This window comes from Aphelocoma coerulescens, unplaced genomic scaffold (assembly GCF_041296385.1).
Source record: "Aphelocoma coerulescens isolate FSJ_1873_10779 unplaced genomic scaffold, UR_Acoe_1.0 HiC_scaffold_365, whole genome shotgun sequence".
Taxonomy (NCBI): Eukaryota; Metazoa; Chordata; class Aves; order Passeriformes; family Corvidae; genus Aphelocoma; species Aphelocoma coerulescens.
Genome location: NW_027183708.1, coordinates 14,249 through 29,287, shown reverse-complemented (window position 1 = coordinate 29,287; position 15,039 = coordinate 14,249). Strand labels below are relative to the sequence as shown.

Genomic DNA, 15,039 nt, shown 5'->3' with positions numbered 1-15,039 from the left:
CCTCCGCCAGTACCCAGAACACCTTTCAGGCTTTGGGGCCGGCCCTGTCTCTCGCTCTGGAGAAGCAGGTTGCTGTTAGAGCTCACATATCCACAGTTTCTGGCTGGATTACCACGTTTTACCACAGACAGCCCTTCCGACAACAGTACACAGAGGCTCAATCTGCAATACAAGGGCATTTTTTTCCAACTTCTCCCTTGGACCAGTGTGCAGCAAGCACACCTGGGCCTCATTCAACTCTCTGTGTGGGCCAGGTGTCAGCTTCTGTTGGGAATTTAAAGCTTTTACCCTACTTTCCACAGCAAATCATGAAGCAAACTCAGCTGCACCAAAGCCCAAATTTCACTTTAAAAATTACAATTTTCATTTTCCTCTATTCAAGCCATGAAGAAAACAAACTTTACTTGAGTGAGCTGGAGGCACAGCGTCCTCCCAGATCATTCACGAGCAGAACAATACTCCAGGGGAAGACTGGCAAAGCCAGAGTTTCCTGATACTTAGGAAGCTTTGCAAAACCTTCCCACCTGTGGTGGTACTGCACCCTGCTGAATTCCTGGAGCCCTCACTCACCTCAGGTAGAGTTTGGACAGGAAGGGGCAGGAGGAGGGAAGACTTTGCAAACCCTGTCACGAGGCCAGGGCTGTTTTCATTTATGGTGACACGTTGCAGTACATAATCTTTTATTTAATGGGAGGGAGGGAGGTGCTGAAGGGCAAAAATTCTCAGTAACAAGGACATCTTCCACTTAAACAGCAAGGTAAATGAAGGGGAAAGTGCAATCCTATCTTTCCTGGAAGGGATTTTATACACATTATTGTTGCTGAATACATGCCTAGACAGTGGTGATTTAGGGCATCTAATCAAGCTCCCACAGTATCACCACATCTGTTTTGCCACATTTTCTTTCTTGTTTTCATTGTGCACGATTTCTCCTCCCCGGCTGGCTCCTGGCTGCAGTTCTACGCTCAGGGGAGCCCCGCTTTCTCAGCAGGCCTCTGCAGCGAGTCTGTAGCCAACGTGTGGCTCTGCTGCCAGCCCAAATGTGCCGTTCCCTTGCCCAGCCTGGCTGCAGCTGGGGGATCTGCTGGGCACGGCTGGCGATTTTCATGGCCAAAATCCTCCAGCGTCCTCACGTCTACATCTGCCCCTTGCTTTGGAGAGCACAAATCACAGGACACTCATCTCAGTTGACAAATGTCATTTATTACAAATTGCTACACCCGCGCTGACAATATATAACTATACAGATCTAACTTGAAGTTCAAAAAAGTAATTTATTAGACTTCTACAACAATGCAATGTAAAACTATACAAATACCCACTTCCGTTAACAAAAATTAATTTATTGCCAACCTCTACAACAACTCACTATACACAAAGATCAACTGAAGGTTAACAACTTAATTTATTGCATACTACTACAACCGTACAGCCCATATATCAGTACAAAAATATCACTATCCTTCTCTAAATAGCCCTATGCCAAGAACTCAATAAACAGCATTCTACAACTGTACAACTTCACACATATTTAAATAGAAATAAAGACATTTATAACCACCACAAGATACAGATATAGATGAAATATTAGATATTACATACTATATCTATAAATACATACATACAACAAACCTATCTCTAGGCAACCATACCAATCTCCATGTCCATACAACTGAATCAATACCAATATATAGCTGTACATCTCAACACATATGTAAATATAGTTATACATAGAAATAGATCAATATACATATAAAAATATAAAAATAGACATATATACCTAACCAAATACCACTATACTTATTTAAGTAGCCATATGCCTAGAACTACATCAATAGAAATAGATACCTAGAAATCAGCATACATAGGAAACAGAACTTAACACAGACATAACAACATACATATATACTTAGATAGATAGATACACATATATATAATTACAAACATATATATATATACAGCATACATCCATAAATATAACAACATACATATAGAAATATACCTATACAAATAGCAACCTACATATAAATATCCATGTAATTATCACTATCTTATGAGCAAGTCCATACATCTTTAAACAGAAATACAAGCGGAGGGATTCCAGCCGCCCCATTTTCAAAGCCTCTCCCTCGGTCTCTTCCTCCCGTGCAGAGCAGCTCTCCTGGACGGGGACAGCAGATGGGACACCTGGGAAGCAAAGGGAACACTGAGTCAGGATCGGGACGTTTCCCTTGGCAGCAGCTGCACTTCCATCAGGGAAGAGAAATCTCAGAGCCTCCCCAGGAGGCTTAGAAAGAAAAACCAGGCCCAGCGGGCCGGGCTGTGGCGAGCGCAGCCCCGGCGGGACCATCCCGCAGCCCCCGGCAGCGCGGCACAGCCGGCACCGCTCCCGGGCCCTGCCGGCGCAGCTGCCTTGCCCAAGGACAGCCCCTGTGCCGCCCGGGGCAGCCGCGCTGAGCGGCCCCAGCACGGGCAGGGCCCGCTCCTGCCCAGCCGGCCAGTGCCCGCGGCCAAAGCCCACGCCAGCCTCACGCCCACCCTGCCTCACCGGCCCTGGGGCCTCACCCAGGCTCTCGGGCGGCAGCAGCAGGTTCATATTCGCTGCTCTTGCTGGCGGCCTTCAGCTTCTCCCTGCTGGTTCTCATCAGTCTCTGGATGTTCTCAAGGTCTTCAGGGCAGCTGTGGCAAAAGTGGAGACTCTGGACTTGGTTCCATGGCTTGGCAGACCCACAGTCTCAGATCCCTCTGTGCTCCCTGCTGGCCCCCTCCATCCCCTCAGCCCTGCCATGCCCTCGGCAAACGCACAGCCGCCTTCAGTTTCTTCAGACGCCCACAGTCCTCTCACGCCCCTCAGTCCCTTCAGATCCATCCTGTCCCCTTAGACCTGCCACCCCCCTCAGCCTGTGCCACTTCCCTGTTACCTCAGTGCCACTTCGCCCTCTGCTCCCCCAAACCCCCCAGTCCCACCAGCACCTCAAGGTCACCGTCCTTTCAGTGTCGCTGCCTCCTCAGCGCCCTCAGCCCCCTCTGGCTCACCGTCCTCCAGCAGCTCCTCAGGGCACAGTGCCTGCGGCCACCGGCAGCTCCCACCGCTCCAGGGACACCGGGGCTGCAGCTGCTGCTGCTCTGCCCGGCCCGGCCGCCAGCTCGGAGCCAGCACAGGAAGAGGGGACCGAGGGGGCACAGGGGGAAAACAAGAGATTAAAAAGGTGGCTGAGGGCAGAAAGAGCTTAGAATGCAGCCTAGGCCTATATAAACATCAATCTATGTATCTAAACATCCAAATACCTCTTATGGTATAACTGTGTACATTTACAAATATAACTTAGATATATAAATATTTTTCTCTACACATATATAAATCTGCAAATCTATAACTTTAACTGCCTATGTATAAATATAATTACATCACATCTATAACTATATATATAAATTTAACTACACAGATCTATAAATACATTCACCTATAAACACAACTCTATAAATCTATAAATACTATATGTAACTAATAAGTATAGTATAAATACTATAAATAACTATATGGATATATAAATATAACTATAGACATCTATAAATCTATCTATAAACAGAGGGATTCCACCTGCCTGATGGTCACAGGCTCTCCCTCGGTCCCTTCCTCCCACGCAAGGCAGCCCTCCTGGAGAGGTAGATCAGATGGATATCTGGGAAGCAAAAGGAACACTGAGTCAATATTGGCCTTCAGGCATCTCTCCTTTTGGAAGTAATTGCCTTTCTATCAAAGACTGTAGAAGGTGACCTGAAAGGCAGACTCTCCCTTGGGAATTTGAAGCCTGCTCTTTAAAGAACAGGAAGCATTCCAAGTTTTCAAAACCTCTGAAGGTTTGAAGTCTCCCGATAAAGTCTCAGCACCCGCAGTGCAAATGGCACCCACGAGAGCTTGAAGCACAGACAGTCCCAGCTCCCACACAGAAGCCCAGCCTTGTTCCTCCTCTGTGCTGACACAGACACCTCAGTCCTCACTGAAATGGCTGAAGCTGAAGGGTGCTGTGAGCTGAGTTACGAACCAGCTCCATTACCTGGGACCTACAAACTGCCCTCTGCAGTGAGCAACAGCGGCTTCAACTCGACCATCAGCTCTGGCAGGAAGAGCTGGGAGGGAAAGATCTCCCCATGAGGCCTGCAGGCTGCACCAGCCTTGCTCAAGAATGCAAATCCAAGGTGCTCTCTCTCTCCTATTAGTTCTCGCTAATTTGGGGTAAGTTTTTCCTTTCCAAATCATAAATCCTTGTGTTTTATCATTTGCTTGGCCTCAGAGCTTCTGCTGCTTGTATTTTTAATGTGTCTCACTAGGCCTACCAGCAGATTGGTCATACATTGATTTAATGTTCTGAGACAAAAAGCTCAGACTTCTACATTGACTTTCTGCTGGGGTTTTGCTCTCTTACATCAGGAGTCACTCAGTGTTGCCTCCAGAGCACTGTCACCCTGCAGCAAACTCATCCACAGACTTCAGCTCCAAACTGGGACACCTGGGTTGGTGACACAACTCCCACGGGGTCAGGGTTATTCATGGCTCTCTGGCCACAGCACAGCACTCGGTGTCAGTGCCTCTGGAGAAGCATGGAGGGCAGGGCTCGGGGAGGCTGTGCCAGGGCAGGATTTGACCTAAAGGCACCAGGAAGCACCAACCCTGCAGACAAGAGCTCAACTCTTCTCATCTCCCTTCCTGCCAGAGGCAGGCTCAGAGCAGCTGCCTCAGAGCTCTCTAAAGCAGTGTGGGCTCTCTCCTTACCAGGCTCCTCGGGCTCCAGGGACCTCTTTCTGCAGCTCATGGCGCCAGGCAAAGCTCCCTCTGCTGCAGCCCTGTTCCCGGCCTCCCCTCCTGAAGACTCAGGGGCAACACTACGATTGTCCTGAAAACCAGAAAGAAAGAAACCCAAATATCACTCACTGTTTTCTGCAGGGACACAATAGATCAGAGCCTGCCACATTTTCTTCTCTTGAAGAAGAAAATGCTTTTGAAAACTGCTGTGTCTGAGTTTACAGAAGACGAAAGGTCATCACACTTAGCAATGAGATACTGGGGATCCCAAAAAATCCCACTCACCACCTTGACTCTGCCCTTTCTGGCTAATAAATCTGCAGCAGGCAGTGGGTCTGCATATTAAACAAAACAGAGAAATTCTTTGGCAAAGTTGTATAATAATATGCAAAAAGGCCTGTGCCAACACAGGAACTGAACACTCCAGGCACATCTGGGAAGAGGCAAGAGTTAACAGGAAGGGGATTCCTAATCCAAAGAGGGAATCTGTCAAACACAAGGACTCATGGTCCCTGACTGAATTGCTCTTCCACACAGAAGAAGCCCCTGGGCTTAAAGGAGTCCTTAACCCGTTCATGTCCAGCATCATCATTGTCCTGCTCACCAATCACACAAGTCATGGGGCCTCAAAACCAACACTTCTGCCCCCTAAAAGCTCCACTGCTCACACACTTCCATCCCTTGTTCCTAACAAAGAAGTCTGGGCCCCAAAGGCCTTCAACAGTGGAGAAGACTGACTTCTCAAACACAGTCCAAAAGCTGCCAAAGCTGACAAAGTTGAATGTGGGGCTCACACTGAACACATGAAGTGGGCACTAAGGAAGGAGTTCTGCCAGCTCCTGGCACAGGGATGTGCTCCTCCCTCCACAGCCCTGAGCAGAACAGCAGAACACTCTCATCCAGGCTGCAGCTTTGCAGGGTCTGGATGGGAACACACATCTCTTCCCACAGAGATGCCCAAGAGGAAGGTGCCTGAGCTCTGGAACACAGAGAGCAAGGCTGGCAAGTTTGCCCAGCTGAGGATTTGCCAGATAGAAACAGGAATGGAGGCACCAGGCTACTGAGAGGACAAGAAAGCTGCAGCTCCAGCCCTTGCTTTGCCTTGGCCTTCCCACCCAAAACAGGCAGAGCCCACGTCTGCTGCTCTAACGGAGGCACCTCTCGCCTGCCCCTCCCTGCATGGGACACTTTGCCTTCAGTGGCAATTCTCCCCACACTCTTCTCTTCTTTCCCATCACACAGAGCCTCTTAGAACCTACAGAGCATCACCACAAAGGCCCCTGCACCAGGGATTCTCCCCAGCAAAAGGAGCACCCAAACCTGGCCACCACCGGCTCAAACCTCTCATCCTCCCTAAGGGGGGAGACTTTTCATTCCCTCTTCTTTTGGAAATCTTGCTTGACCAAGCAAATCCTTCCTCGTCCATTCAAAGCTTAATCCAAGAAGCCTTTGCTTCTCAGCCATGCAACAACATCCACAGCTCTCAGCCCAGCCCCTTTCCCTCCCACCCAATGGAGTTACCTGAGCAAAGGGAGACCTTTCAGGCAGGGATGGTGACAGCATCTCCTCCAGTGTCTTAAGAACAAGGTCTAGATCCAGGGGTGGCAATTCCTCGTCCCCAGGACTATTCCAAGCCCAGCTGGAGGCCGTCCACGCTGCCCAACCAGCACTGCCAGCTGGAGCACTGGGGGCTGAACTGCCTGGCGTGGCTGCAGGAATCCAAACACATTGGTCAGGCTCCAGAATGTGGCTTTGGGACACAGAGCTCTATTGCTGCCTTGCAGCAAACATCACAGGAAGCACACAGAAACTCAATTCCAGAAATGTATTCCAACTTCCCAGGGGATTGGAAGACTGATTTCTTCCTCTCAAACAGTGTTTCCTCTAATTGATGGGTATGGATATTAAAGGATGGATTGTAAAACTGATCTACACACAAAGACTTTGTAATCTCAGCCTTTTCTATCTCCCCAGCAGCTTTTAGATGTGGCTGCTTCTGAGTTTCTCATCCCAACAGACCACAGAAAGTGGATTCACCCAGGAAGAGCCCAGATCTGCAGACACACATGCTAAAATTCAACTGTGATTGTATTGTAAAAAGCAACCTTGTGGGTGAGGCTGTATTCTGCAGCTGCAGCAGTTCTGGGGACACACAGAGCTCACTGAAATTTAATAGCCTTCTTTGCAGGAGAGACAACCTGTAAGCTCTGCAATATCCTGTCAGCATCCTAGTTGGGCTTCATTCCAAGAGAGATGGGAGTTCACCTGACACTGACCGGTTGTGGACCAATGTTTTCTGCCTCTCCCTTTCATCCCTACAGAGAGGCTGTCTGGAAAATGGCCAGAACAGCCTCCAAATCTGGAGGAAGGACAGGAAAAGCAGACAGAGATTGGTTTTGTTTTCATGGTCCTGCTTCCCCATACACTTGACACTTTCTACCTGATTCTCTCTTGAGATCTTCCCATGACAGAGCACTGTGCAAAAAGACTTCAAATGGTCACTTTCCAGGATCTGTTTGAAAAGCAAGGGTACAAACTGTCTCCCTACCTGATGGGCTGTAGGCTGGGGTGTGCTGCTCTGAAGATGTGCAGCTGCGCTTCTGCGGAAGGGCCACGGAAGTTCTCGGATGGTCTACAGGCACCAGTGGAACCATGAGCTCAGGGTGGCGTTTAAGGTCCATGCGAACCAGTGGAATGACGAGCTCACGCTTGAGTGGAAATTTGCATGTGCCTGGTTCCTCAGATGAGACCCCAGGAAGTCCAGAGGTGGTAAACATTCTCTTGGGAGCTGGTGGGGAAGCGTCAGACTCCTGAGCACCTGGACTTGTCCTGGGAGGTCCGGGAGGCAGCTCTAAACCCTCAGGTGAGACAGCACCGAGGTGCTGGGATGAGGGAGCTGTGTAGGAGGCAGGGAAGAGGAAAGGAGGCAAAGGGAAGACTAGGTGAGTATTGGTTCTCAGGTATGTTTCCCTTGGCAGCAACTGTACTTCTATCAGGGAAGAGAAAAGCTCCCATCCTCCCAAGCAGGATTACAAAGAAGAAAAAAAAAAAAACCATGCTCCCGGGCTATTCAACAACCAATTCCTTGTCTACTTAGCTCTCCCCTACTCATTCAACCGTCTGGGAAAACCGTCCCGCTGCAAATCCTTGGCAGGAGGCAGCTGCCAGAAACCCAACTGCCGGGTCTTTTCCCTCTGCTCCAAAGGGACAGGAGGCTCCCTCCAGCTGGGCGGGACCACAGCCGGGCCCTCGGCTTACACACCCGCACGGAGAGCTCCCCAAGCAACCCCAGGGCCGGGCCAGGAGCAGAGCCAGCCACGGCTCAGGGCTGGGCCGGCTGCAGGCCCAGCGGGCCGGGCTGTGGCGAGCGCAGCCCCGGCGGGACCGTCCCGCAGCCCCCGGCAGCGCGGCACAGCCGGCACCGCTCCCGGGCCCTGCCGGCGCAGCTGCCTTGCCCAAGGACAGCCCCTGTGCCGCCCGGGGCAGCCGCGTTGAGCGGCCCCAGCACGGGCAGGGCCCGCGGCCAAAGCCCCCGCCAGCCTCACGCCCGCAGCTCCCACCCCGTCTCACCGGCGCCGGGGGGGTGCCCGGCGGGGAAGTGCAGCAGCGGCCGCTCCGTGTTGAGCTGCTGGAAGCGGCTGGGCTGGCGGCTGCGCACCTCCAGCCCGGCTGCCAGCCGCTGCCTGTTGGCCCTGGTCAGGCGCTTGATGCGCAGGAGGAGGTCGGGGCGGTCGCGGCGGAAGTTGGGATTCTTGAAGTGCACGACGGCCCCGGCATCGCCCGGCACAGCCGCGCCAAACCAACCCAGCACCTTCTGGAAGCCGTAGAGATTGAGCTGCCGGACGACGCTGCCGAAGTGCGTGGCTTTGAAGGAGTCCGGCAGCGCCGCCCCTCCCTCTCCGCCCGCCCCGTCGGCGCCGGCCGGGCTGAGCAGCTCCTGCTCAAAGAGGGCGCGGTCGATGAGCACCCCCTGGCCCTGGGTGTCCCAGCGCACGGAGCGGACGCGGGGGCTGTTCGCCAGGCGCCACAGCTTGGCGGGGAAGGTGCTGGCATTGAGCCCGGCGGGCAGCGGCAGCTCGGCCATCGCGCCTGTCGCCCACTGGCGCCGCAACGGCCGCAGCTGCACCGGCGGCGCGCGGCCTGAGGGGGGCGCTGCGCTCGGCCCCGCGCGGGAGCGAGCGGCACAAAGCCGGGGCTGCGGGCACAGCGCGGGCGGGGCGGCTCCCGGGGCGCTGCCCGGGCGCGGCACGGACCGGAGCGGGGCAAAGCCTTTCTTTCTCTGCGTGGAATCGTCCCTCTGCCTTTGGCTCGCAGCACGACCCCAAACCACCAAGGCAAGCGCAGCCAGTTTCAGAAAGGGTCCAAACTGAGGAATCCCATGGGAAACTGTTCCTATGTGTCAAGTGGCAGCCACATCTCTCTGTGTTCTGCATGGCTGAAGGGAGGGAGGAAAAAGATCTTCCACTGAGTAGCTTCACTCTTTTGCTTGGGGTTGCTACCAGAGTTGCCTACTTCAAAGCACACTGGTCCAACAAGACCAGGGGAAATGATGAAAAGGAGAGACTTGAGGACTTGCTTTTTGCCTCTTTTCCAGCTAACTGGCTGGCTCTTTCTCACTGGCTCTGCCTGTCTTGGGCAGATTTGGCCCATTTCTCATTCTTTGGAGTCAGAAGCAGCAACAGGAAGGGGCAGCAGTTTTGTCAGCGTTGCCATCAAAGCTTAAATCGTGCGCCGTGGATGGATGTTGCTTTCCCCAAGGGATTAATGACCTAGAGTTGTAGTGAACTCCCGCTGATGTCTCTCCAAGAGATTGTGCCTTTTTCTTTCCTCAGGAATCATTTCTTCTCTTCTTTTTTTTCCCCAGTCTGGGGAGAGTTCCAATGCAAAATCCCTCCTGCAGCCAAGTCTTTTCAATGGAGACTAACAAAGGTGATCTTCCAATCCTCTGTGCTTAGTGTCACTTGTTCTTTTAAATTCTCTCTTGAACTGGAAAGATTTTTCTGTTCATAGCAGGAAAAAATAGACCTAATTCTTCCATCTCTTTAATTCCTGCCTTTTTTTTTTTTTTTTTTTTTTTTTTATGTCTCTACATCATTTAACCCTGCGGGCTCATGTGAGTATGTTTGGTGCTGTGGCATAAGCTCATCCCACACACAGAGGGGATGTTCTCCTTACATCCAGCTTGTCTTGAGTTCCAGCTAACACTGCCTTCTCTTGCCCTCCTTCCAGCTCCCTTTGTGAGGAGCCCTGCCCTGTCACTTTGGTCCCTGCCCTATGGGTGACACAAGGATTGTTGGTCTCACCACATTCTGGAATAGTCTTTTGCACTGAGTGGTTTAAAGATGCCCTGTCATCTCTTCCTGTGTGTGCTGGCTTTCTCAGAAAAATGGAAACCCACTACCCAGAAAATCTCTTCCCAATTCATCTTAAACAGCTTAAAACAGTACCTGAATTCCGAATGATGCACCTCAGTGGGATGGGGTTTGTCTTTCTTTAAACACAGTGTAACAACTCTTGTAAAAATTATCCCAGCGACCGAATTGCAACAACATTTCTAATGAATAGGCAAAAAGGAGAAGACAGGAGTTCAGAAGAGAAGGGACATCTTTCTTCATGTTTCATGGCCCTTATTTCCCACACATTTGTCTATGTGCTGCTTCATCCAGAAAAGTCTCGTTTTGAAGATCTCCTCTGTACTCTCTGTGAGTTATGAGAAACACACGATCACTGGACCGGTGCCCTACTGGAGATGAGGAAGCAGGTGGCTGAAAAGCGGATTGTCCACTGGAATGTTTAGTCACCCCTGAAGTATGGTTATGTTTATGCATTGACTTTTCCACAGTACTCTGTGGCTAAGAATGAGAAGTTACCCTTAGCTGTGTTTTAAGGCTACTGAAACTTGAAAAGAAGTGTGCTTATCTTGTGTCTGGCAGCATGACTCATTCCCAATTTTCTACCTACTGGTAGAATTTAATGTCAGTTACAAACACCACAAGACAAATGATGGATATTATATTTCAGTGTTTGGGCCAAAAATTGGTTTAATAATTAACAACAGAAAAGGTTGTTAAGTTTTAGGAAAGAAAAATCCTTAAAACTGTGGTATGTGGTTTTAGATTAAGATTTTTCTCTTAAAATTACTCTCTTCCCCTTTAAAAGTAATTTGTAGAGAACATCACTCAATGTACAGGCCTGATGACTTTAAGTATTATTACTGTTCCATATCTTTCCTTTTTCCCTACATGGCACTGTAGCTTTTGAATCCCAATTTTTACCACTTTGAAAATGCAGTTTTAATGTTTTTCCTACTGGTGAATACTTACCAGTTCCAAGTTAAAGAGCAGTCAGTTCTGAAAGCGAAATATGCCTTATGTAAATATATTTTTTCCCTAGTCTCTTGGTATTACGTGCAACAGGGGCAACGTTAAAACAGTCTATACTGACTTATTTTAGAAGCTGTTAGAAATTATAAATATTTTCAGTATATCTGCCATACATTAGTGTGTGTTTCAGGTGAAACTGTCCTTTGTGCTCTTCTGCTAGCATGTAAGATCTCCTTGCGGCGTAGGAAGACACAATTTTCACTTTCTGATTGGCCCACAGCTGTGTCACTGCCTTCACCTTTCCATCTCAGATGCTCAGACAGTTTTTCCTCCAACACCTGCCATAGCAATGTCCCTTAAGGTGATGCAGACATGGTGGGCATGCAGCACCCAAGCTGTTCCTGATCTTCTGGGAACTAACTGCTGGTCCTGAACCCATCCTTTGCTGTTTACTTCTATACTGTACTTGTGGCAAAGGCTGTTCCTGCCAGTGTTGTAGGTTACTTGGTCTAACCACAGCAGCATGAAGAGTAGAAGCTGAAGAAAGAAATGTACATTTTTCTGACCAATTTAGCTGGAGTCTGTATTTGGACTTACATTGCTGATAAAAGTGAGAAATTCCTGGCAAACAAGTAATAAGTCATTGAATTTAGCATGTATTTCTTGGGTTCCTTGGCTACAGAATGGGGAAGAGAATCTTCATCACTTTCTTCCTCCTTACAGATGTGGTTTTAACCCAGTATAGGAACACCTAGACCCCAAGTTTGACATAACTAAAAATATTGGCATAGGAGGTAGAATCCCACCAGGCAAAGGGAATCTTACTGCAACAGCAGGTACAGAGCATCCACGCTTTTGAGTCCAGTGAATTCAAAACACAGGTTTTGAAACCTGCTCACCAGCACTGAGGGGGCCACCTTAGTCCCTGGACTTTAGAGGGTAAGAAGAGAGAACATAAAGTCTTTTCTACAGAAAAACAGAACCACAAAGCAAAACTTCATGGTAACTGCCCTGAAACTGCACCTCCGTTTTGGGATGAACTTGGTCTGAAATGGTTCTTTGCTGAACTTCACAAGCAGCTTCTGCCTCTTTCTGTTTGCTCCCTTGGGTTTGTTTGTCTGCAAACACCATCTCAGGTTGTTCTAGTGCTGCTCCCCCCGACTAAAATCTCTCTGTACATTCTGCAGCCTCCACTGAATATCTGCATGAACTGTTTTGTGTGATGTCTGCACAAGTCTTGTTAAACCTGAAGCTGTGATGCCCTGGTTTGGGTCTCCCTGTCTCCTGGATATGCTGCTCAGGTCTGCCAGGATGGTTCTCCTCCCTCAAGTGAGCTGAGCTAGTGGAAGCGCTCCAGGGACGTTTAAGAGCGCAGGTACCTCAGGTGGAAGAAATTCTCATCGTCTGTGCCCGTTCAGGCTGGCTGTGACTGTGCCGAGGGGAAATGGCATTTGTTACCTGAGTAGCTCCAGGAGGACTAAAGGTCATGGTGAAATACTCTGGTGAGGGCTGTGGCAAAGGAACAAAACTGGGATTAAGGGGAGTTTTCAGTAATAATTGCATCTCGTTCTGGCTTCTGTCACAGGTAGTTTAGTCACTGGCTAAGGTAGCTCAGAAGTGATTTTGGAATACTGCTGTTGGACTTTAAATGGTATGGACTCTTCCTCATCCAGATGTGTGGCTGTGGGCCTGTGTGTTTATCAGTGACACACAAGCTGAGAGAGGCAGACAAATTCTGCAGGGCTCCTGGGGTTCAGGTGCCCTCCAGCATCCTTCTGCTTGCTGGAAAAGCTTCTTGCCAAGCAATGGAAGAAATATCTCCCTCTTCTTCTCCAGGAATATCAACTTGGCCACCTGCATCTTGCAGCTCATGTCAGGGGAAGTACTGGGAAGTTGGACATCTCATAGACTCAAAACTCACCTCATATGTTTGCCGTGTCCTTCAGTAAAGAATGTCTTCTTACCAGAAGAACTTGAAGACATTCGACACCTAAGCCAAAGTAAAAGAAAAGAAAGAAATTAAAGCATCCGTTGTCAGTATTTAGGATCAAGAAAATGCAAATATTTGCAAAAGGCTCAAGTGAAGAAATGAAGAAACAAAGCAGGGTTTACTCTATTAAAGCTAGGGATATAAGTCTGCCTGCTTATGCACCCAACTGCTTTCCAGGTGTGCACCTGCCAGGGATTTTACCTTTCTGTATGCTGTAGGTCTCAGGCTAAAACCATCAACAGGCAAACCCAACCAAACCAAACTAACCAACCAACCAAAAAAACTCCACAAAAATCCCCAACTCAGAACTAATCTGAACTAAACTGAACTAAACTAACAAAAAAACCCCCCCAAACACCAATCCCCCACCAAACGAAATAAAAAGTAGGTGGAGAAACTTGTTCCCATAATGTCACTCCTTTGACACAAGACAGTTTAGACCTCTTTTTGAATGTGAAAGAAAACTATACGTTCTAGGTAGCAAGATTCAATTATCACTGAATAAATAAGAAGGACATTTTAGTGTCGGGAGAATTTGACCCTTACTCTTAAGTGATGTTTCCTGGAAACATCACTTCTTTTTATGGTATTACAGTCCCTTCTGACCGGGCCAAATAACAGCTCCTTGTCTGCCGACAAATACAGCCATGATTCTCAGGTATTTCGGTGTGTGGAGATGAGCAGCGGGTGAAAAGGAGCACAAGCCATCTCCTCTGAGCTCCTGCTGTTTATGGGAACAGATACGGGCCTTGGGGATGTTTGCTAAAACACTGCACTCCAGCAATCAAACTCCACACATTCAGAGTGCTGAGTGCTGAGGCACACTCAGCACTCGCTGGCACCAGCTGAGGACTGTGTGCTTCTGTGAAGCCAACACACAAAATTAACCCCTGTTAAGGTCAAAGCAATGGCATTGTTTAAGAATTAGACAAGTTTATCGGACAAAATTATTTTGATGACAGAATGTAAATTTATTTTTTGCAGGCAGCACAGCAGATGATGGAAATTGCAATCAAAGATGTCTGTTGTAGGCAAACTAGAATGCAAGGCTGATTGTTTCATTCTGAGATTTCGATCTGAACTGTATTTGTGCTGGACAAACAATAGGATATACCATTACAAGGAGAAAGAGGTGGAAATGCTTTGAGAAAGGAGGAGCATGAGCCATCTTAGCATGAAAAGCAGGGGTCTGTGCTTGCTGGGCTCTCCCACAGGCCCAGCTTTGTGCCACATGGCCAGTCTGATTCTAGTTATGAACCCTGTGGAGAGCAATAACTGTCCTGACTTAAGCAGTGGAAAAGGGAATGTGCTTGCTGGGGTAAATTGGTAGTTTTCTAGTAAATCTTTGTCTGAACGTGAAAGAATAAGGGAAGAGACAAGAATTTTATAACACCATTTGAAGGAGCTGGGAAAAAACTGTGGAGTTGTTCTCTTCCTCTGGTCTGAAATCAACAACAGTTTTTAAAGTCTGATGCCCAAAACCTGGGCAAGAGAGCAGTCCTCCGTAGTATAAGGCCTATAGAGCAGGTATTTGTTTATTGGACACCAGGAGGGAGGGAGGGAGGGGAGTAACTCCACCACAAACTCACTCCATTCTTCACACAGTAGTAGATTTTATACTTTTTTTCCTTAATGTGCACATTATACTTTCCTAACCTTCATATTGCAAGACATTTTCTAATCACACGTTTATGTCAGCCCTTGGAGCACATGCACAGTCTCTGCACGCGGTGGTCGTCAGCCTCCTGGTGGTCATTTCTGATGAAGGCTCCTAAGTCTTCCTGAACTTCTCACCCCTGCTTCCTGCACGTGCTCTCTAAGATTGCCGGCTCAAATAGCCAGTGGTTAGCTTTTGCAGTTAGCCTGTCCTGCTAAATGTGCTGGTTTCTAAAAAGGGCTTCATTCACATACCCTGTTACAAA

The 15,039-nt window shown here is 48.8% G+C and overlaps 1 protein-coding gene across 4 annotated transcripts; it reads right to left on the bottom strand.

Annotated features, from left to right (window-relative positions):
* Positions 1-1,183: 1,183 nt before the first annotated feature.
* On the bottom strand, positions 1,184-14,660 carry LOC138101625 (heat shock factor protein 5-like). 4 transcript variants are annotated; one of them, XR_011147223.1, is made up of 6 exons: positions 7,353-7,773; positions 6,326-6,513; positions 4,775-4,895; positions 2,974-3,683; positions 2,566-2,679; positions 2,100-2,187 (listed from the first exon to the last, which is right to left on the bottom strand). XR_011147223.1 is itself a non-coding variant. In XM_068999391.1 (2 exons), the coding sequence occupies exons 1-2, from the start codon at positions 8,886-8,888 to the stop codon at positions 2,003-2,005; spliced, it is 699 nt and encodes a 232-aa protein (XP_068855492.1). In that variant the 5' UTR covers positions 8,889-14,660; the 3' UTR covers positions 1,184-2,002. The 4 variants fall into 4 exon arrangements, 1 of the variants encoding a protein (XP_068855492.1); XR_011147224.1 differs by having other exon boundaries at positions 3,037-3,683; XR_011147222.1 differs by having other exon boundaries at positions 2,566-3,683.
* Positions 14,661-15,039: the final 379 nt, after the last annotated feature.